The 25,514-nt window shown below is 37.8% G+C and overlaps 1 protein-coding gene across 1 annotated transcript in view; it reads right to left on the reverse strand.

The window, feature by feature from the left end:
* Nucleotides 1–17,981, reverse strand: part of tmem258 (transmembrane protein 258) — an 80,152-nt gene extending 62,171 nt beyond the window's left edge. The window contains exon 1 of the mRNA XM_060886400.1: nucleotides 17,978–17,981. Within this exon, the coding sequence (XP_060742383.1) occupies nucleotides 17,978–17,980 (3 nt within the window). The 5' untranslated portion in view covers nucleotide 17,981. The remainder of the gene's footprint in view (nucleotides 1–17,977) is intronic.
* Between the last annotated feature and the right edge of the window lie 7,533 nt (nucleotides 17,982–25,514).

Genomic DNA, 25,514 nt, shown 5'->3' on the forward strand with positions numbered 1-25,514 from the left:
AGAGAGAGAGAGAGAGAGAGAGAGAGAGAGAGAGTCAAATACAAACTACAAACCTTTGTGTTCTTTAAACTGTCACGGCCTTTCTTCATGAACCACTGCTGACTAAAAGGAATCTCCTAAAGGATTTATTGTGTTGTGATTGTGTGTGATTGCTGATTTTACAACATGCAAACTCTCAAATGACCTTAAAGGCTGTCAAGAATTCACAATGATTTGTGAAGCATTTTTTTAACGGGAAATAGCCATTCTTAAAAAGGAATGAAGAATTGGAAATGAAGCCTATTTGTAAAGTATATTTATTATTTTGTGTAACCTTAAATCAAAATGTCAAGAAAAATACAGGAATTAAATGCGGATGTGGTATTAAAATAATAATTATTTTTTATATTAATAAGTTTTATATTAATATCCTATAAAAATACTTAAATGTATTTAAAATGTAAAGTGATAAAAAATACAGTGATAAAAATTAAGTGGGATTAATAGCAATAAGGATATTTATTTCAGTAATTAAAACAAAATGATTTGTGATTTCAACAACAAAAAAGTATAACAGTATACATATTAATAATAATAATAATAATAAGAAGAAGAAGAAGAAGAAGAAGAAGAAGAAGAAGAAGAAGACTATAATTCCACAATAAACATTTGTTTTATAGTAAAAAATATATATATAGTTTATTGGATTGTAAATATTTTTCATAATTTAAAAATATGATTTCTGTATATTAACATGTAATATAGCTAATATAATATGTAGCCTACTTGAACAAACTAACCAAGGAATTATACAGCTGCAGTGTTTTTTCCTCTCATGGTCACTCAGCTCCATAGAGGAGGATAAGGTCTAAATGAAAGGCTCTTAGAAATCCCAAAAGGGTGAGGCATTCGAGTCTATTCTGTGCAGCTAAGATGGGGGAGGAAACCCAGACCCTCCCTCAGAAACATTCCATTTCCTGCCATTACACTGTTCCCTGTTCCACTGATCATAAACAACTCTTGCTTTTGTAAGTTGTAAGAAGATCTGAACAAGAAAATTAAAAATAGATATTTATCAGAGAAACAGGGAATGCTCTACATACAGCTTAGTGACTCCTCTATAAGGTACAGATACGTTTTACTTACATATACATTAACTTACACAACTGATACACACTGACCTGGCTGTGATAAACTACAGTCCTGTAAATTAAACAATGACATCATTACATGCCAGAAGACAGGATGATGGCGTAACTTGTAAAGCATCAGTGGCATGATACACAAGACATTTCTGAATAATGAATACATCTTTGAATTACATTAGCTTGTTAAAAATGATGCAATATAGATACTGACAACGTGACAGCACAAGGGCAGGTTCCATGTTGTGCACTTTGTAAGTATATTAAGAGAGTTTATGTTTTCAGCAGCAAACAGTAGCCAGCTTCCTGACTTTGTGTGAGAACATTATCAGGGAAAGGCAGGGCATGAAAAAGGGAGGCCCTGGAAATATTTGGCTCCTTTGTAATCATTGACCTGCTGCTGTTTCTCGCTGTCTAACTAAAAATAGACTTTCTTTACTTTCTGTCTTTACTTCTAATTCTCTTTTTGCTTTCTTAGGGCCAAACATGATCAATCTTCATGTTCATGCTTATGTTCAATTAAACATCAAAAGCATAGGAGCTGGACATGGGTAAAAAGAGGTGTTCTGAACTCGGCCGTTCTTGCATCTGTGAGTCTCCATATTTGGCCAGATGTTTTATAATACTGTTGTTATGGTTAACTAGATAATCTGTCTGCGCTGTTAAATTAATTCACACTTTGGTGGTATTTTAAGACTTTATGAGTAATGGAAAACATGAGGTTGCTCTGATTTTGGACATTGTGATGAATCCATAAGGGAGAAGAAAAAGCTTTGTTTTCCCAGAGGAGTAATGTTGTAGAATGGAGACAATCCATGATTACTGTTCTTCTCCTCCACCTCCACACTACATCAGAAAGCCCCCTTTTCCTGAATTCAAGCTAATCTGTCATCAGTTTCTGTTCCATAAATATTACTGAGTGTCAAAGGGTGGGGGTACCAAAAGAAAATCGAAACATACTAATTAATTATAGTTGAATTGGCTAATAGTGCCTTTTTCTGCATAACTGTACTGTTTTGTTTTGTTTTGTTTTGTTTTATTTATAGTTGATGTCAAACATGAACAGATAACAATTATATCAGTGAAGCTGGCTTGATAACTAAAAATGGATTACTCTTACCAGATGTTAGATGGGTTTCCTTACTGTTCCACAGCCCATTCAACCATTGTCAAAGCTTATCTCCACTGATAATCAATGAGTAAACAATAGGCTGAAAATGACGATGGACTGGAAGGACACCAGACTGAAGCCTGATACACTCATCCCAGAGGCGTAGTTATCCATTGACTCAAATCTGTCTATCTGAGAATCCTTTAGCATCTAGAGATGAACCAGCTCCATTTAGAATCTGCTGTATGAAGTATTCAGACATTCTAAGAGAAAATGCCAACTACATGTGGTCTTTGAGGACAACAACCTCCTCATAAGTACACAATTTTCAGACTGTATACTTATAATCCCACGTCCAATGTCACCCAAATGAGTATGAGGTTCCATTTTGAGTCATGTTCCTCTCAAGGTTTCTTCTTCTTCCATCTAAGGAGTTTTTCGTTGCCACAGTCACCTCATTCACCTCAGGCTTGTTCGCTGGAGATAAATACAAATACATTTACTGTAAATATGTCTAATATTAATCTTGAATTTTTGTATAATATTAATATTTTTGTATTATGTTTCTTATGTTTCTTATGTCCAGTGTTAAAAGCATTATACAAATAAATTTTCATTATATTGAATTGAATTAACTGGCTATTAGACTGGACATTAAACAAAACATTTATATAAAATCCTTCTGTCCATGATTTCTACAGCACCATCATATCAAACTGTTTACATGCTGTTTTTGCACACTGTTTTTGCTGTTTGCACATGCTGTCTCACATTTCAGTTGATTGCTGTTTTGCACAATACTTTACAATACCTCATGTAACTGCTGCTATAATACTAATGTGTTCATTCCAGTATTTCCGCACACATAATATTGTTTGAACATACAGTATTTACACTGGTCGGTGCTGTTGTGTATTGTCTTTTGTGTATTGTCTTGTATTTTTTGTTTACACTGACATTTGTCCTGCACTGTATTTTTTGTCTTTTGTCCTGCACTGTTTGCACCAGGTTGCACAGATGTACTTTATGTGGCTAGGACTACTTACAGTACTAAGTCCTTAGCTCTGTCTTTGTTCTATAGCACCATGGTCCTGGAGAAACGTTGTCTCATTTCACTGTGTACTGCATCAGCTATATATGGTTGAAATGACAATAAAAGATTCTTGACTTTACTTGACTTGACTCTTGACTTTTTAACTCTTATCAGTTATACCACTCCTCCAGAGCTAGCTGCCCGGCTGCAAGAATTTAAGATCACCCTGCTTGAATTAGCCAGTCAGGTCTCAGAATATCATCAGATGAAGCTTGTCTAGAACACCATAAAAGATATCCTGGATTCGGCAATATTGGTATGGATCACTGGTATTATTTTATTTTTCCAAAAGATTCTATAGAAGAACTCAGCTATTGGATACAAAGGCATAAATGTTGGTTGCTCCTCCATCCTTTAGAAACAGGACTTACTACAGAAAATAAAAGACTGCAAAATAAAATTGCCTTGGCATACAACTGAGTTAATGACCTGGTCAGTACTTCCATCACATGATAAAAATTCTTTGTTCTGGCAGATAAATAAGAATGCAATTGATGCCATGACAAACACAAACCAGTTGTAAATGCCATGAAACATCTTGTTTAAACAGGCCTGGAAAGCAGAGGAACCCTCTTCCATAATCAAGATCATTGTCAGGAATGGCGGTTGCCACGGCGAGGATAAAACCACAACCAAATGCAGGGATAACAAAACAAACACGGTTTCTTAATGAAAAATGTGAAACATAGACGGGGGAAAAAAAATCACAGGAACTAGGAACATGACACAGCAAAACAAACAATAAATAAATACCAACTAACAGGTTACACAAATCACATGACACAAACATGCTGCCGGAACGCACCTAATGTTCCGCAGAGAACGTGCAAGCAGAGTCCTGACAAACATCTTCGATCAGTGCTGCCCAAAACACAGAATAGGATAACTGATACTAAACAGGGTAGCCCTGAGATATTGAATCTGTAAATACCTTCACTGAGTTAAAGAATGGAAAAAAATCCTGAAATACAGAGCATTTTCTCCTAGTCGAAGAGCAAGAACAGTGATTATAATGTTTAAGGAAATCTGTAACAAACAAGTGGCATCCGTTTAATTAGTTTTATTAAACCATATTTTCTCTTTATTTCGTATCTAGGAATGATCAGTTGGACCCTCCACCATCGCCACCAGACCACCAACGCCCCCCAACAACAACACCAGACCAACCACATGGATGCACATGGAGCTGCAATCTCATTTCTACTCTTATGTAAATGTAGCTGATAAAGATAAAGATGTCTCCATGCTGCCATGCTGCCACCTCTCTATCCTCACACGGGGTATAAATAACAACAACAACTTTGTCACATTCCTTTCACAGACACAGATAAGATGGAGAATGTGGTTGAGAGCTTTCACAATAAGACATAAGTAAGCTTGGTCAGTGATGTTTTTCTTGATGTTGTGATGTTGTCTGGACTTTATTCATTACTCTGTTGCTTATGCATAACCATGTCTTAACAATCAAGTTATGAAACACTATAAAATACTCCTTTTCATTTAGGAAATCAGTAACAACCATACTCTAGGATACTAAATAAGTCAAATATTTACAGGAGAGTGTTAGTGCTAAATCAGCTACACATTGTTTGGCATCTAAATGAGTGCACTTCTCAGTCAGATCTTCTGGATTTTTTCTCTGATTCAAATAGAGCACATAGCAGAGATATCCTGGGTCTAACATGTGATGTATGGGCTGTGTCCAGTCTGCTTTATTCTATCCTGATGTTTTGAGACAGGGAAACTTACATATACAAAAATGTATAAAATGCTGTCTAATGTATACCATGTCATTGTCAGCATTATTAAATGAGATCCACTGAGATCAGATCTTCATCGGCCTAACACTGTTTTCCCGTTAGACTGCAAACCAAAGAGATCACAACTAGCAGGTTTCTGATGGTTATGGTTGGAACAGCTAAGTGTACAGTACACATCAGATGGATTGTGGGTGGAGTGCCTGATGAGGTGACTAAGAGTACGTGAGAGGACAATTTGGTTAATCTGATAGGCTTTAAAAACTGATTTCTAATTTTCAATTATGCAGGCAGTATTTAAAAATAATGCAGGCAGTCAAACAGGCAGATTCACAAATGGAACAAAACTAACACACATCAATGTAACACATTATAAATGTCATTCATATTAGAACTTTTAGAAATTTACCATAAAAGAATCCACAACTCCAAACTGAACATGAATAAAAAATATTCCTTCATGACCAGACAGTGACAACGGGATAAATAGAATTATTTTATTTGTGTGTGTTCTCTGAGGTGTATGTGATGTTCTGCAACCTTGTCAAGCACGTCACATACAGTAGTCTGTTTTAGCTTTTTAAAAATTTATGCCTGATCTACAATGGCTGCACACAGATGATGACTTTAAAGCCAAAATGTTTGTGTAATTTCTGCCCGGTTGGAGTAAATGATTGAACAGACCTTAAGGTGTGTGTGGACTTCATTCTTTAAGTGATTTATACATAAGTTCAAGTTCCTATAGAAGTATTATGAATGAGTGTGTCATTAAACCTGTTCTTTGACTGAAAAAAAGGCAGGATCTTCTAATGACTTAATATTTATCTTGCTCCTTAAATAAACTCAATTTAAACATTTGTAAAAATAAATATATGCCACTCTAAAATGTCAACTTTATATTAAAATAAAATGGCCCAAGCGTGCGATTCAGTTATTATTTCCATTGGAGGAGCATGATTTTGGATGTGTTGGGTTGCTTAAACATCACAACTCATAAATCAAAACTAAACTTAAACCATGAGGAAAGGTTATATTTAAACTCACAGAAACACCTAATACTGCCAGAGAAAGTGCATCTGTTTAGGTGTAGCTTGGTCTCCCTTTTACCCTGTCAGCTGTCTCTGATATACCTCAGGCACTGGATGAATTATTTACAGCCTTTTATTGCAGTTTTATGTCTGTGTGTAGAAAGCATAGAAGTGCATATTTTAAACCATCACCAAAAAACACTTTCCAAAAATATATGCATTACACACTATAGTATTGGTCACTTTCGGAAGTTTTATACTGTTTGTACTTTTACAATAATATTAAAATATTGAAAAACTCTACACAGTATTCAGACTGTGTGCTCTGTTATTCTTTTTTCATTGTGCTTGGTATAGCTTTACAGTTTAAATGTATTTGTGCTTTTTTTTTTGTTGTTAAAAGAAATGAATCAAACGCAAGACAGCACTGTGGCCTTAATATTTATATTCAAGTGTGTATACTACCTGGTAAAAAACTTCACATAGTATGATTTAAACACAATACAAATGTCTATAGATGCCAATGAACCAGGTGATTCTCAACATGTCAACATGATGTTTATCTGTTGTTCCACATGCAATGGATCTGAATTTGTGAGAGCAGTAGGGGGAAAGTGAGCCCAAATACAGAGAGCTTCGAACCAGATCATGTAAATAAAAGGGAAAGCAACGCTGATCGTCTACAGACTGTGTAAGTTATCTACTAAACTTACACCATGAACTGTACTTAAATTTTATTTTTAATATATAGTCATTTATAATAGTCAGCTGACAGGTTTATAGATCTGTGGTTCTTTAAGTAGGGTTAATACCCACCTTTTGCACAGCAAATGTATTTATTATGAATTGGTCAGTTGAACCTTTTTGTGTATGGGATAAATTGCCCAAATCATTTTGAATGCATGTGTGTGTGTGTGTGTGTGTGTGTGTGTGTGTGTGTGTGTGTGTGTGTGTGTGTGTGTGTGTGTGTGTGGAATGACCTATCCTTCCTTGGCCACCACAGCATTAATGAATAAATGAGTTAAACAGGATTCTAGGTATATAGAAACTCCTGCTATATGGCTTGCTGACTGAATGTAGTGTCCAAATAATATATTCAGTGTTTCTGAAAACTACAATAAAGTCTCTGACCGATTTTTAAGAATGAATCAGCCAATTCTTTAATTCACACATGAACAAATTGTGGCAGTCTCGACGTCGCTCTTTCATTTCACCACTTCAGAAAACTGAGTAGTTGTTAATAATATGGTTCCAAATGTCAATGAACTCTGTTATGTAAGAAGGAGTGACACCTTGTAGTGCCAGGCATATGTGCCATTGTTCTGTCCACTTACTCTACCATCTACATGAGTCAAGACACTACAAAGCAACAGCATTTCTATAAACTCTGGCTAAAAAAGTAGACATACACAGAAGAGAGCTCTCTCTGGATTACAGAGCCTGCTCTTGCTCCTTTTAAGGTGCTTTCTCTATTTCTCAGCACCCTCTGTCTGTGCAGCTCACTGCCAAAAGCCTCTTGCAGACATTTATAGTGACTTCCTCTGCATTCATGACGATATTTCCCAGCCCACATTTCTGCTTTAAACAGTGCTTTATATTAATCATTAACAGCCTAAATCATCATTTTATTTCTTTCATTTTATTAGTGCTTGGACACTAACTAATCAAAACGAAATGTTTACCATTTTTTTCCATTCAATATTGCATAATCGCCTACCAACTATTAACACTTTACTGTCTTAGATTATGCCTATTTTAAGAGGTTATTATGTTTCCATGTAAAAAATCTCTGGATGTAACTGCAATTCAAAATCAGTGCTTACATCTGTAATGTAGTACTGTATTAAACACACACATAAACACTCTAAATATCTAATTGATGAAATACAACATTGATAATATGGGTATAAAGACATATCCAATGTCTACTGATTTTCACAGAAACATAGTATAGATAATGACTGAATGTTATTTTGCAAAGACATTGCTAACTTAAGGGCATGTGTGGTGGGAAATAAGCGCTCCGTCTCCCAGAACAACAATGTAAAGAGTATGAGATGAGTGCGTGAGTGCAGCAAGACCTTTTATGGAGTGTACAGCTGCAGAGACAAGCTAAAGTTGCCCTGTTTACTTTGCAGCACATCAGGAGATCAGGAGGCCTCAATCACAGTTCAGTAACAGTTATTCTTCAGTAAAACAGTAGGGTAAGGAGCAAATATAAAGGAGATGGTAGTTGAAACTTGTCGAGTCAATTTGGCTTATCGGCGTGGAAGATCAGGCTGTGACTCACCAGGCTGTATGGTCAAGTGAGCCTGTGAGTTGTTTATTAGTCAGATGATTTAAAAGGGCCTTTTTCACAAGAGATCGAATGCTCTCAGTCCTTTTAGGGAAAAGAAACTCATGAACATCAAAGGATTACAGGGTAGTGAGCAAGTACGCTTGTAGTTATTGTTATACTCTCAGATTTCTTGTCTTTGTGTGGGTAGAAGCACAGAGCTGTAGAAGTGGGATAAATTATGAGGCGTGTTCTCTAAACCTCATGTCTTCATGTGTAAAACCATAAACTGTTTATGTTTGTAAATGGAAAGATTTTATGTGCTGCACCAAGACTTACACAGATGTACATTTGATAAAGCTGTTTTTTGCTTGTTGTTTTATTTAATCCCTGCAGCCGGACATTTAACCATTTGTTTTGCCAGCGTAACCACTGATTCATTAATGTAGTTTGTTTTGTAAGTGCAAAAAACAGCATTTAAATCAAAACATCAAAATCTTATGGTTACATCACAGTTTTGGATTTACACAAAATTACTTTTGAAAGAAAATTAGCTCCATTATTTATTCACTCGTCTTCAGTAATCTGTTTATGCTGGTCAGGTTTGTGTTGGATCCGGAGTTTATCCCGTGAAGAATTTATGTGAGGCAGGAACATACTGTACACTGGATGAGAAGAATATCATATAGCACCATGTATCACCTTTATACACTGGGATGTTTTTGGAGGCAGCAAGGAAACCAGACAACTCAGAAGAATTTCTCAAGTACATGAATAACTCAGCATAACCAAGACCAACCTCAGCTGAGGACCAAAACCTGAAACTGTGGAGCAGCATCACTCCATTCTGTGTATCTCTAGAATGTTCTACTTCATTAAACAGGAAATCACAATATCCCACCAAACACTGAGACGTTCATGGCATTATCATAGAATGTTTGTGAAATAATTGCTCCAATTTCCCATGTCTAATTGTGTTCACATCTTCTTTGGAAACCACTTGAGGGATAAGGGTCAGATCCCAGGAATAACTCCTGAGAGCAGGGATAGCGAGAAAGCTCTTGGCTTGAAACAGATGAAGGCATGGGTGAGAGACAGATAAGTGCGACTTTTGTTTAGTTTGCTTCCTTAAAAGGGCCAGCCTGTCAGTTGTGTTTTCAGCATGGTGGGCTGGCAGGTGACAGGGATCTGGTGTGTGTGTTTGTGTTTGTGTGTGTGTGTGTGTGTGTGTGTGTGTGTGTGTGTGGCAATGAACCTCAAAGGACATTTACCGATAAGAGCACAGAATGGCCAGTGCAGCAGAGACTTTGTCAGCACCAGGGTCAAACCACACACTATACTGTAATGTTATCCACTACATCTTAATATAAATGGTCAAATGGTCCTAGCTCATATTATACATATTTATCTACATCACAGTCTGTCAGACATAATTAACACTAAACACTTCTCAAGCAAATTATTATCTAAATGAGACAACCTGACTTTTCCACAGTCAGTGTGTGTTATTCGCGCTGAAGATCTGTAAAGGAGGACGTTCGCTTGTGCTCCCACTGACTGTGTAAAAGCCATGCAGGACTAAGAGAGCTGCATTTTCTTAAGACAAAATGTCTGTGGGGCTGAATATGGCCCGGCGTTTGGAACTCTCAGGCTTTTAGTGGTCCTCCGAGGTTCCTTCTTCCAATTCACTGCTTCACTTTCCACACAGTCGATTCTTCTGCTTCATTTCTCTAGATAAGCTCCAAGCTGCTGCACTCTCATGATTGCCTGCTCTTAGAGGGAGGTAGCTGCATAAATGGAATGCAAATGAAAAATAAATGCCGAATGGGACTGGGGTGAAGAGGTGTGCAGAGGGTATATGAGTAAGTATGAGCTCTTGATTAATCCATGGTACTTAACTGCATCCTAGAAGAATGGAGATATGGTCAAAAAATAAAGTTTTAAATGTATTGCACTCTGGTATATTTTAATAGATTTGTAAATTTAACATCTCTGAATCTATCTGTATATTTGTAGACAATGTGGATCCATCTGTTGGGACTCTTGTTTGGTGGATTTCATCCTTTCTTATCCGATGATGTGGCTGACCACTGAGTTTGATTCAGTATGACACACAACACGAAACACCTACACTCTGCCCTTCTGCTTGTCTGTACGCATCTAGCTCCATGTATGTCCTCCTGTGCCCCTGTATGTTCTCTTTGCATTAGCCACCCTCTCTCTCTCTGTCTCTCTCCCTCCCTCTGAGCACTGAGAGTACAAAACCCTTGGACATAACCCTCATCATGTACCTCCTCCTCCTCAGACTCAGAGAGTTAGTGGAGTACCAGAAGCCGGCCATGCCTTATTAATGTTGGCCAGCTTGAAGTGGCTCTCAGTGGGGAGGAGGCTATGGTCTGTCCCTGTTTCCACTGAACCTCCATAAATCATGAGTCCAGGAACCAAAAAAAGTGCCTGTACAGTGCCCTCCACCTCATGGCAGCAACACCACAGGGATGGTAAATCATTCACAATGCCACAAGTTTGTATAGAAAAGAAGCAAAGTTTTTCCTCAACCAGTTATCTTCTTTAGACTCCTTTAAAATTAGTGAGATCGACTTTGAACTTGGCTGAAGTTTGTTTACCAAGCCATGGATTTTCAGAGGACATGGCTGCTATTTTTTCCATGGTGTCCTGTGATGTAGGTGAGATGGAGGCCAGCTTGTTATGTACAATGAAAAGAAGAAGGAAACACAATAAAGTAAGGATATGACATCACTCTGTTGCAGCTGGGATGAAAAGAATGACCTATTGTTTCTGAGAAGGCAATGCAGATGTTTCGTGAATTAGGCCCTGCGATGTAAAATAAATGAATATGGAAAATGGATACATTTGTGCATGTACTGTAGGTTACAGCGCAATGAAAAGCTTGTTCTGAAGTTGGGGTTTGCCATTTAATTAATGAGACTGTTAGAGCAGAAGGGGCCAAATGGGGGCAGCTTCGTGGTGCTGGGTCTTGAACCTGTGACCTGTGTCCATTCATTTTCCATACTGTTTATACTACACAGGGTCACAGGGTGTGACATCCATCCATCTATCCATTATCTGTACTAATTATCTTACAGAGAGTCACAGGGAGTGACATCCATCCATCCATCTATCTGACCTCTAGACACACAGTGGGGGAGGCCCTGGACGGTGTGCCAAAGTATCGCAGGGCTCTGGATAATTTTAGAGATGCCAATCGACCTATGACACATGTCTTTGGACTGGGAGATGAAACCCTGAGTACCCAGAGGAAACCCGAAAAATACATGGAGAACATGCAAACGAAAAACCACAAATTCATCATGCGCCCTTATTTACACCTCTGATACCACCGTCTGCTCCAATAAGACATATTCATTCAGCGCTTTTAATTTTGATATCGCGTGTGGAAACATAAATGCAATAGAGTTGGTACAATATCATTTGAAAAGATTGTTTTTTAGTTGTGGTTTGAGCAGCCTTTTTTCTTCCGGACAACACGCTTCTTTCAGACTCCCATGTGGAAAGTGGGACTTCACCTTGTTTTCTGCTCTCTCGAGATGACATCACTGTGCCAATCACCTTCACACTGCAGCTTGAAAATGACAGAAGTCTCTGATGCCTGTGGTGATAAGAGGTGATGTCAGTATCTGTGCAGAAACCGCGCTCTCCTCTCTTAAGGGTCGTACTATTGCCAGGTTTGCCTGCCCACTCCTTTCTCCTTCACTCTCCCTCTCTTTCCTTTACACTTGCTCGCCTCACTGCAGCCATCCAATCGTGTTAACTTCATCTCGCCCGCTAAAACACTCTTTCTCCCTCTGTCATCCACAGCAGCTTTTATCACGTCACAGAAACGCTGGAGCTTCTGCGAGTTTCACAACCGGAAGAATCTCCACCCTGGTTCCTTGTAAAGTGTTTGTGTTTGATAAGTCTCATTTTCCTTTTATCTCTTACCAGATAGCAGTGATAATGACATAATATTAACACAGCAGTTAGCTGTTATCATGTCCTGGTGTTTGTGTTTGCAGGGTCTCTAAAGATCATGTAGATTCGTTGATTTGTATAGAGGAATATCTGCACTTCCTAACTGTTTTCCTGTTACGAACTGCTGGAATTCAAGAGCAAACGTGATGAAGATCTGTTTCTGTTTGGTGTTACATGCTACATGCTAGCAACAAAAAACAGTTATATTGAATTATTTGGTTTGGCACTCTGGAGGAAAACTATTTTTATACCAACAACAAAGCATTTCCCTGGAAGCAAATGATCTAAAGAGAACCTCATTTTACTAATCAATCAAATCGTCTGGAGAAAATTTTTTTCAGCTTTTTCTAGTCACATACCTTTACTTGACTCACCATCTGGTATTTCCTCTTGTGTAACATAAATTTCATGTTCATTTAACAAACATAATGAATTCATCTGGCACCAGGTCAGATACAAACTCTGATCAGAGGACACTAAAAAAGGCAATCAGCCTTTTTTTCAGTCATACACACATTAAAGCTTAAATATTTTGACTTGGTGTGGAATGTCAGAGAGAAGGTATGAAACTCCCTACAGTGTCAGAGCAACCCAGCAGGAGAACTCTGGACACTACTGAGAACTACTTGATCTTACCTTTGATTCATTTTTATGAATTAGGGTCTGTTGATTATGTACTTATGGACAAAATCTCGACCCGACAAGCATGTATTATCTCTCTGTTTATCTCTGGGTCTTTCTATTTCTGTTCTTCTCAAGCATTATAAATCTCCAGAGCTCTAAACATTAGAACAGTGTGTACTTAAGTCGGGGTGTTTACATTCTATGAAGCAGATCTACTTACTCATCTCTCTCTCTCTCTCTCTCTCTCTCTCTCTCTCTCTCTCTCTCTCTCTCTCTATCTATCTATCTATCTTGACTCCCCAGCATCTCCCACTCTCTCTCTCCCTCTCTCTCTCTCGCTCTCTCTCTCTCTCTCTGTAGAGGAGGATGGTAGAGAGACTGCAGCCAGCAGTGTAAAGGGAGAGATAATTAAATGAGAGGCATGACTACATGATTGTTTATTCAAGCATACCACAGCCAAACAGAACACATATACAATGTTCTTCTGTCTGAAATCAGGGCTGTGTTCACTGTTCAGAGCATTTGAACAAATTTGAATGTTGTGGAATTAAGAATTACATAATAATATTCCTATAAAATGATAACAGACATAACACATTTAAATAGACACTGAATACCATATGAAGTCAAACATACACACACACACACACACACACACACACACACACTCACATGCAATTATTTGTTCAGAATTATGTCTAATGCTAACCTTATGGGGGTCTTCTATTTAAAAAAATGGACATTTGGTGTGCACTGAGATATAAAAACATGCTCTCTCTCTCTCTCTCTCTCTCTTACACACACACACGCACACACACATATGCTCAACCTAGTAATCTGATGCTGAAATCCATCAGTAAATGAGATCATAAATGACATACTAGATTCTCAGAGGCTCACCACTCTTACCAGAATAAAAAGAATACTAAAGATTAATGAAATAAAAACATTTAGAATTAATTGATCTCTTAAATGGTTAATTTACTAAAAAGGTAAAGTTGGTTTAAAAGAAATTCCACTGTGGTTTGTGTGAAGAGCATGTCCACATTGAACATCAATACAATTGTTTTCTTCAGATTATGTGGCAACAGAGAATGTGAGAGAGACAATGTGTGTAGAAGGAAGATTACAGTACAACTCTTAATAGAAACTAGAGTCCTGGGAATCCACACATTAAATGAAACTCTTTTCTCTGTTTCAATTGTGCAGGCCAAGATAAAGCTGTGAGATAAAAATGCGGAAGAAGAGAGTAAACAACACTCAGTCCAGTATAAGACTGAAAATATTAAACAGATTTTGAAGCTATATTTAGTTCTCTGAGAATCAGCAAACACAGGAAACACAGGGTTAACATTGCTCTCCTTTTGTGCCTCTTTCTGCCTGTCTCCCACATTGTACTCATATCAGTTCCTACTGAGAGTTACACAAATAGGATGACTGCTCCCCTGTGGTCTTCATGTTTCCCATAATACATTCAAATATAATAGCAGGAGAACTGATCCAAGATCAGCATTTGTTCTGACAACACTGGTATTTTAATTGTCACCAACATCTCATCAAAACAGATCCTAGAACAGCTCTGCTCTGACTCTGGGTTTCCCAGGATATCTGACCTGACTGTATTCAGAAAAAACCTGCCCCTGTGACCTCCAGGAAAACCTCACAAGTCACCATATGGAAGGATGAGGGGTAAATCTGGCTCCTCTTTTTCTTCTCAGTGTACCCCATCTCCTCAGTCTAGTGCCTGGTGACCGGCAAGTCCACCAAGTCAGCTCTAGAGCGTTGATCCAGGAATCACACGGCTCATGTTTGTCTTTACTGAGTAACATTCTACAGAGCATTACCTAATAGACCAGGCCGTAATCTGTATCTTCTTTTCCATTAAATCCTTCAAGGCCAGATTTCAGTTTTCGAATGTGTTCATGATGTAAGATTTTTACAAGATTTCTTTTTTATCTGTAATAACACACACACACAGATTTAGAGAGAGAGAAGCCTCGATTTTACCTCCTTATTTTGCATTGTCCATAAAATGTACAAAAGTATGTGTGGTCTGTACATACAACCTTATTAAAAAGGTTTTTATTAAAATTCAGATGCTTGTTTTTTTATTATTATTATTGTACTCCAATTACAGTCTGAGACCTGACTTTGTTTTTGTACTTTTCTGATCTTTAAGGATCAGACTGCTGATATTCTTTTTCCTTGCACAAGAAGTCACATGAATTTGTGTTGCCATAAACTGTCATTATGAAGTCTATAGCACTACATCCAGGGACTTTTTTCATATTTTTTTCAATCAATAAATGTATTTATTACTCCATGCTGTAAATACTGTTCAACCTCATTTTTATGAGGTTTGTAGTGGTTTGAGCTTACTCTCTACTTTACTTTGTTTGTTTTAGAACAACAAATTATGAGCACCAATTTTACAGGCCTTGCATCTCTCTTAAAAGCTCTTTAGTTGCACTGCCTTAAAGACCTGCCTGAACATAAGAGTGAAAAAAAGCCTTTTGCTATCAGAAAGGATCATAACACTATCAATCAAAGCTCTGAAATCTAAACAGTTCCGACACACAGCACCTCTGTTTAGATCTCTCTCTCTGCTGGTCTTCTTCTCCTCCCCTCCACCCTCACTATCTCTGTGACCCTAAGGATCTCCTCACCTCCGCTATGAGCTGTGAGTGAGAGACACCAGACACTACCTACACATCCAATTTAAATAGCAAATACAAACAGGTCCTCTTTTCATCACGACACTCCACAAGCACTACATACAGTAACTGTTCATGAGAGCATGCTATATACGCTTCTTAAATGAGAAGCAACAAGTTGTGGATACCACTTTATTCCCACTGGTCAGCAACTTTTTCCCCCAAAAAGAAAAAAAAAAACTTGCTCAGAAGAAACACACACAAGTTCTAGAAATTCTTCAACCATCCATGAAACACACAACCATGTATGGTATGGCAGGGCAAAGTGAAGAAGAATGCTAATCTAGGATCAAAAACCAGCCCATCTGAACAAAATCAACTGACTCTGATCCAGAAGCAGCTCTCCGACTCGAGCGGGTTTTAATGTGACTGGGGGGAAAAAAATAGCAGGTCAGCTTAAAGCCCTTGTTTTTGTCAGATGCTCCATTAAGGCTCCTCAACAGCAGCCATGCAGAGCAGAGGCACAGAGCAGAACTAATTTCATTAAAAATGAAAGATGGATTAAAATAAATCGAGATGTTATTCACTCAGACCTGATGCAGCTACAGTCACGTCATACAGTAATACAGTTTACTATTTATTTTTCAAGTTAACTGCTCATTAGCACATATCATGAGGGCCACATTGCATTTATTTTGCCCAAAACATTTAGTAATGCTGTCAGAAGGAATTTCCTGTTTGGCCAGATAGAAGAGGTGTGATTTAAACGACGGATATTGCACCCATCAAATGAGAGTGAGGGTCTGATTTATCCTCGAACACGACAGGAAATGTCTACTGCTCCACTTCGTTTTGTTTACACAGCGGCCCAACTCTTCTCTCTGCTCTGCTTAGTGTTTGTTCTTCAGGGACAAATAAAAAAGTCATTTGTATGAAGTAAGCTTTTCTAAAGCTTTTCCAAAGCTTTTTATTGCTTGTCTTTACCTATCACTCAAAAGCAAAAACAACATAATCCCATGATCTGATAAGCCAATTAACGTTTTAGAGAAATGAGCTCAAAGGAAGGACAGAAAGAGAACCAGAGGAGACCAGTTCATTTCCATTCAGCCAGTACAGAGAAAACAGCTTTTAATTTTTTAGTTTTTATGACTAACTGTTGACAGTTTTTGGGAATTATAATAGCATCGTGAGCCAAGCAGTTCTTACCGTAACTGGTCAGCGTTAGTGTTCACAGAGCTAAACACGTATCTGTCTGTGATAGCTCATACCTCTCGACACAGTAATGCCAATAATAAGTAAGAGGCTCAATTGAGTAGGTGGAAATTTTCCAAATATGGGTGCTGTGATTATGGCAAACATGCGGAGCAATAGAAATTTGAATATGTGGGTTTACTTTGTTTGGCAATCACAGGCTGAGTTATCTAACATTACAAAAATGCAACACAGCCAAAAAGAGCAAACTGGTGTGATTAGTAACTACACACACACATACACACACACACACAGCGGGTATCTACAATTTAACTGTGTTAGTTGAATGAATCAGTAACAGTGATATGTCACTTAACACTTTCAGGTCCAAAGGTTCATTATTATGGGACTAATAGAAATACAAAAACAACATTACTGACTTCTTAATAATATTTTAAATTGAAAGAGTACAGGGGGAAAAATTACTTTAGGGCAAAAAAAAACAAAACTCTAGTCTACTCTAGAACTTCTCTATCAGAAGGAGAATCTGACTATTTGGCCAAGTATGTTATAAATATGAGCAGTTTCTTATGTAGTGAAGACTTTATAAATTATGCAGACATTAACAATACATTCCATAAAAGGATAAATGGAAAAAGGTGTAGAAAATCTAAGACAAAAAATTTATAGTCAACATATACATTTGTGCACACTAATGTATAAATTCATGCTTCATTTCAGGGTAGAGAATTAGGAGAAAATCATGGAAAAATATATGTATAACTGTAAAAAAAAAAAAAAGTTTACTCCCAATCAACCCTTTGTTTTCTACTTATTTTCTAATCTGTTGTCGATTACCGATGTTCGTATGTGTTTCCACAGACAGACCCTGACATAAAGCAGAGCGCTGCCTATGTGTGCACTTTCTCGTCTGAGGCTTGTAAGTATGTGTGTTTTTTCTTATAGCAGGCAAGAGTATCTGTGTAGCGTAAGCCGAAGTGGGGAGACGGCACCTTTTCTCAGGAGGCCTTCCATCTTATAGCATTATCCATCACATCGCATCACATCAGCATGTCTGTGCAGCGGCCTACTTAACAGGATAAATAATTTAGAGGGACCTCTCTCCCATTCATGTTGACTTGTCGCTTTGTGTTTTTTCTAGCTGACCCATCATGTCACAATTTCCCCAGACTCCTGTCTGTCCTCCCTGTTTCTGTCAGTCTGCTCCTCTCTACAGCACCATCTTCTTCTTCCTCCACATCAATGATGGTCCTAACGAAGGCCTTAACAGAGGATGGTCAATGACGAGGGCACAGACACTGCTTTCATACCTGTTTAATTAGTGCTAACTTCCCAGCATGTAGGAACAGAGGTAGGTCTGTGATATTCTTTGCAACAGTAGTCTTTTGTTTTGCTGCACCAGTGCCTCTGACCTTGAGTCAGTGCAAAAAAAAAAAATCAATGCTAGCACCTTTGTGGTTGTGAATTTGCACTTCGCATTATGGCATGCGAGGGTGAGGGAGTTATACACTGCTACAAGAAAAGCAAGACGGCTTCAATGCTTATAAAGTTAAGCAATCAGTATGGAATATGATAAGAAGAGTGCTACGGAAAACTGGCCTCGCTTTCCGGTGGAGTTCCACATGCTACATGTCCTCAGTTCCCTACTCCACAGTCGTAGTTTATGTGTTATCAGTGTGTGACTTCATCTACCTGTGACACAGAGAGACTTTGACTTGCAAGAATTTTTAATGGCATCTTCAGAATTTAAATGAAAGCTTGTTATATCGTTTTAAACGCATTTATATATGAATGTGTGAAAGATAAACAGCTTAGACTGCAGCCAGTCAACTCATATAAAAATATAAAGAGTTGTCTGATCCAGACTCTCATAGGTTAAGCCGGACACTGTGAATTATGCAACATTTTAAAGAATGCATTTTGAGAGCTGAAATAAAGATAAAATCAGAAAAAATGCCCTGTGTAATTATAATAACCCATTTAGTCAGGAAACTGTGCCACTGAGACAGAGTGCAGCTGCAGTATGTGGGTTCTGCCTCCTACTGGGCAAATACAGTAACCATGCAGAATTACTACAACATTATTCTGACCACAGAAGTCATTTTAAAGATATACTATATGGCCAAAAGTATTTGGACACCTGCCCATCACACCCATATGTTGTTCTTCCTCAAACTGTTACCACAAAATCAGAAGCACACATTTGTATAAATATCTCTATATGCTGTAACATTACAGTTTCTCTTTAATGGAGCAAAGAAACTCAAATCATGTTCCAGCATTACAATGTCCCTGTGCACAAAGTACACAGCTCCATGAAGACATGGTGTGTTGAAGATGGCGTGAGGAATTCAATTGTCTTGCATAAAGCCCTGACTCTGATTTGACACCTTTAGACCGAACCCCAGACCTCCTCAATCTTACAACATTAGAGTCTGATCTCACTAATGCTCTTGTAGCTGAATGATCACTAATCCACACAAAATCTAGTGAAAAGTCTTGCAGAAGAGTGGAGCTCGTTATAACAGGAAATGAGAACAAACTTATTGTTTCCACATACATTTGCTCATATAGTATAAATGCTGCAGTTGACTGAAGGTCATAATTGTAATTCCTGACCTCTGACCAGGAAAAAACAAGAAAAACACAATCAGAAAATTTCAGAGATCTCTGAATAGTCCAATGACATCAAATCAACATGGTGATAAACAATGAGTTTTACTGAACATCAAAGTACTTGATTTAGATCAATCAAACATACAGACAGTTTTGCTTGTTAAATCTAACACTGAATGTAGAGTAAAGTTTGCTGTTTTAAGGAGGAAAATGGTGGCTAGCTTGTTGTTAAAAAAAAAAAAATCATAACTAAATGCTTATAAGAGTTTGTTTTCCATCCACTATAGTTACCTTAGGGTAGTCAAGGCATCAGACAGACATGCTGCACATCTGACAGGTTTTATAACTTTATATCTTTAAACAGAATATTTGCTGTAAGCCCAAGCAGACTTCAGAAGTTAAACTGAGCTGTTCAGACTCAAAATGAAACAGAGAATCAGAACACAGGATCCCACAGCGTCTGCCAGATCACAACTATCTGGTGTGAGTTATGCAATGAATTATATCTGGGATTAATCCAGCCTAAAACAGATGTGAAATATATTGAAGTATCAGTAAAACATTGTTCCAAGTCCTGAGTCTTTTGTATAAACATTAGAGATTGTTGCTGTGGCTGTGGAATCCAAGTAAAAGATTACTTGATACTTGAATTGTACTTTTGATACATTTTTATATGTATATATATATATATATATATATATATATATATATATATATATATATATATATATATATATATATATATATATATATGTGTGTGTGTGTGTGTGTGTGTGTGTGTGTGTGTGTGTGTGTGTGTGTGTGTGTGTGTGTTTCAATTTCTGTAAAGTCAGCTGGATCCCTTAAATCCCTTAAATCTAAGAATTCGTATTCGGATTGAGGTAAGAAACAAGTTGCCTCTGGTCAAAAAGAAATAAAAGTACAAAAATGTAGAACCATCTTCTGATCTTCTAATATATTAAGTTAGAAGCAGAGCCCAAACCAAAAGCTCCAGGAGGGAGTGTGTGTGTGTGTGTGTGTGTGTGTGTGTGTGTGTGTGTGTGTGTGTGTGTGTGTGTGTGTGTGAAAGAGAGAGAGGAGTAGGGCTATTGTTTATTGTCTCCAGCTGTGAGTTTTGTGGAACTTCTGACTTGTCTCTTGTCTACCTTTCATCCTTGACGTAGCTCCAATCCAAGATGTGTGCATGGACATCTGTGAACATGAAATACACACTCCAGATCTACAGAATAAGTGGGACATGCATTTTATTTATAGTCAGCAGCTGTGACGAGTCTCATTTTATCGTAATCCATCAACCATAATTCTTTTCATGGCAGCATAAGAGCAGTGCTCTGTTCATTCACCGGTCTGTTGTTTCCTTCTTGTACAGAGTATTCGACATTAAAAAAAAACATTAACCAGAATAATAAACATGATTAATTCTACAAGATATTTTTAATGTAGTAAATAATTTCAAAATTGAATGTTCTTTTCTATCTCTAGTACATTACACTTTATAGGGTTTACAAGAGGCATCAATCAATGTGGCATTTGACACTGTAGGGTTTTATTCCAGTGAATGTGAAGCTTAGGAATCTTGTTATAAAGTCTTTTTCCTTCCATTTTCTGTACCTCTTATCATCATGATGAACAAGGAGTCTATGCCAAGAGACTCAAGGTGCAAGGCAGGGGCACAATCACAGACACACTCTCACCTATTCACATACGCCAGACAGTTTAGAGATATTATCAGCCTACAGTGCATGTCTTTAGACTGGAGGAAGAACCATGGTACTGAGAGGAAATCCCTGAAACACAGGAGAAAACATACACTCACACACTACACTCACACACAGGACAGAGACAGGACTTAAACCACAACCACAAATGTTAAGCAAACATACTAACACTATAATATAATATAATATAATATAATATAATATAATATAATATAATATAATATAATATAATATAATAGATAATTATAAAAAATACAAAGCTGAATTAAGCTATAGTGTCACTATAATTGTTTTAACACATAATCTTGATATTTTCAATTATGTCTCTTAGCAGTCCAAATCCATTGTGTATGAGACAACAGCGACCCCTAGTGGAGTCAGAATTTCGACCCTGTAATGAAACCGTCCGGTTTAATACACTAGATGGCGCCATTTACTATAAAACCATCATGAAGATGAGCACAGTGCTGGAACAGAATAGCAGAAAGCAGAAATGAATCTCAGAACTGTTACAGTAAGACTGAATATGCTGTGATACCAGAAATACAGACGACAAACCATCAGTCAGAGCATCTCATTATATATCACTTGTACTAATGTTTGGTCTCTGTGCTATTTACAAATTAATATATGCAACATTTTTTCCCTGTTGGTCAAATCAGTTGCACTACTCCCAGTCTGTATTTATAGGAAAAGAAAGCTTCTCTATTGCTTATATTATATTATAATATAAGCTTCTCTATTGCTTATATTATAATATACTGCATATATTGTATGATGACAGTTACACTGATTACTGCTAACACATTTGAAGACATTCAGGTCAGGCTAGGCACAAACAGTACTTAATGGTACTATAATCACACCTTTCTTAAGAGCTGTAAATGAAGATTAGCCTTTGGCTCAACAGCAAGTATTGTCTTGTTGAATTCTAATGACATAACTCAGCAGTGCAAAACAAAATAAAATGAAATCGTATCTGTTTGCATCATGTTTTTGTCTGCCTGCCTACGTGCATGCATATGTGTGCACTCAAATCAGTACAGTCTCTACTGCTTCTCCATGTACCAGAGATCCACAGACTCCATTACATCACCTAATGTGTCTCTTTGCAGCAGGACAGTGTGTTCCACTGCAACACAGTTACTGGCTTTCAAACCTTTGACCTTCATACATCTGAACATTGTGTCAGGTCTTTACTTCTTAGTCTTTTGTATGCATACAATAGTTAATCTGCTAGCACAGATATTTAGAGCACAAATGTCCAGTATAATTCACCCTAAGGCTATGGTTGCAGAATGACTGGCCCAGTTCCAGGTTCAGTCACCAGCGACTGTTTTCCCTCCTGTCCATTCATGCATTTATACACAGTCTATGCTTGGCCTTCTGCACCCACTCTGCACCCATGGCGTGGGAGTTTCCCATTTAGGATAACAAAGAAAATCATTACAGGGCTTTAAATAGTTTGACTTATTTTTGCATGCATGTAGAGTGGGATCTGTTGTGTTGAGAAAAGATTACTTTTAAACTGTAGAGTGGGTGGGGAAACAGTATTCAGACACTTTTCTTTTTGTTATTTAATATTCACTATAGGGTCAAACTTTTCTGGATACACGACTGGACACATGATCTGTCTATTCTTACTTCCATCCATCCATCCATCCATTTTCTGTACTGTTTATCCTACACAGGATCACACAGAGCCTGGAGTCTATACTACAAGGCGGGGGACACAATGAACAAGGTGCCAACCCATCAAAAGGCACAATCACACACTCACTCACCTACAGAATTTAAAGATGATCAGGCTACAACACATTTTTGGGCTGGAGGAGGAAACCAAAGTGCCCTGCGAAAACCACTAAAGCAGAAAGTGAAAGTGCAAACACCTCCCATGAAGGGCCAAGGTGAGAATTTAACTCCCACCCCTGAAGGTGTGAGGCAAACATGCTGGCCACTGGTCAACATGCTCTGCCTTGCTGAAAATACCATTGAATAATAAGCTCCTTTCTTCAGGGAAGTCTTTCTACTTGATTTTAGCTATGGGGATTAGTGCTCATTCAGCTACAAGAGAAGCAAGAGGTAAGGCTTCTTCATGTTTAACAAGGAGGTCTGGGATGATTCAGTTCATCCTAAAGGTGTTCAGTGGGGTTGAATCAGTGTCAGGGCTCTGTGCAGGACACTTAAATTCTTCACTCCTACCTTAACACACTATATCTTCATGGAGCTGCTTTGTGCACATTGCTTTGTGCACCTTGTCATACTGGAACAGCATTTAAGCCTCTTTGTAACAATGGAGGGAAATTCTAAAGCTGCAGTTACATAAAGACATTCTATACAATTGTGTGCTCTGAAGTTTTTGATAACAGTTTGGGGAAGAACCATAGATGGGAATGATGTTTAGGTGTCCACAAACATCTGGATACATAGTGATTGTTAAATCACAAAAACAAAAGGGTCTGAATACTTATATCTCCTCACTGTTAATGTTAAATATTAAGCAAAGTTAATTAGGTCTCCAAGGACTCAAAGTGAAATCTTCAATTCTACCAAATTATTATAATAATTTAGCTTGAGGTTGTTCGTATGTTAAAAAATGTTCTGTTTTTGATCTTCTAATACTAACCCAATACTGATATAATCACAACAGGGAAATGTGTATACCATCATAGAGTAACTATAGAATGTGCATGAAGAAAAATTACACCACTCTGAAGACTCCCAGATTTGGAGGAGCAGCGTACTGACCACTAGGGTTTGAGCGTCACATCCTCTCCTGTCTATCTATTTGGCTTGCCTTAGTCTCTGTTCATTCACCGGTCTGTTGTTTCCTCCTTATACAGAGGTTTCCGGCATACATGTTTCCTAGCACACACTCCTGCATGCTCTCACATAGACAATAAGACACCATAAAAAGAAAATCAATGGGCACACATACGTATGCACGTACACACACACACACACACACACACACACACACACACACACACACACACACACACACCTGACTGATAAAGTACTAACTAGTTGTAAAGTTATATTAAAAGGAGTAAAAGGAGTAAACCTATGTGATTAAATAATAGATAATAGATTTTTTAAATTTATTTGTAGAATTAACTCAGAATATGTGTTTATTTTACACAAGGGCACAGGGAACCTGCAGTATAGCCCAGGAGACAGGGCACATGGCAGGGGAGTCCAGCACAGGGCTCACTTACGCACTTACGCTCAGCGTAGTATGCTGATTTGGACTGGGAGAAGAAACCTGAGAACCCCGGAGAAAACCCCCATAGCTCAAGAACATGTAAACTCCATGCACACACAGAGTTGAGGTGTGAATCAAACCCCCAAGCCTGGAGGTGTGAGGCAAATGTGAGAAATGAGAAAAAATGTCTAAGCCAGAGGGATTGTTTGTGTATACATGGGCCTTATGTCACTCTTTTTATAGACATGATCTGAATAATGTTAAGCACCAAACACAGCCAGATCATTTTACTTTGAGCAAAGAAACATGTCATGCAATCCCTTCTAGACATTCCTACAAACAACAACAGCTGGAGTCTTGGACTTCACCCCAAATCACCTGACCTCGAGCCAGATCTCATCTCAGTGCCTGTTTGGAGCAGCACTCTAGACATTATATTCCTGCTGAAGAGGAGCTCCTTGTTTTGCCCAAACTCAGTCATGCAGATATTGCCTCACCACGGCAAGTATGGCAAGAATTCCTGCACCTCACTACGATTCCACTCTTCTCTAAACCCTCCTGTTATGCTGCTTGACCTACGAGGATTGTTAAGGTCGGAGCTCTTGAAAAATGTTATTCTACTGTTTTTGGCTCACAAAGAATAGCATAGCACTTTGAACATATCCTTAAAGCTTTGTTTTAACGCAGGCATTAGAGAAACACCAGACAATAAAAGCCTTGTTCAGGGTATGGTCTGGTTTAATCCAATATTCCAGTGAATAGGAAAACAGGATATTATCACAGTTTATCATCATTGTTTTACAATTGTGTCCTGAACATGGCAATTATTATTATTATTATTATTATTATTATTATTATTATTATTATTATTATTATTATTATTATTCACTTCAGAAATAATGAATCTCTTTCATTAGTGAACTTTTTCCCTTGGGGTCTATTTTAGTTACTCAACAAATAGCAGAACAAAAACGGAAGCGATCAGTCAACAGGGGTGAAATGGAATTAGAGCAAAACAGGCAAAGATAAAGTAAGACAAACACACACACTGTCCAAAGAGACACACTCACACACAAATTCCCAGTGCAAGCCTCAGTCCAGTATAAG

The sequence above is a fragment of the Tachysurus vachellii genome, chromosome 14 (assembly GCF_030014155.1).
Source record: "Tachysurus vachellii isolate PV-2020 chromosome 14, HZAU_Pvac_v1, whole genome shotgun sequence".
NCBI lineage: Eukaryota > Metazoa > Chordata > Actinopteri > Siluriformes > Bagridae > Tachysurus > Tachysurus vachellii.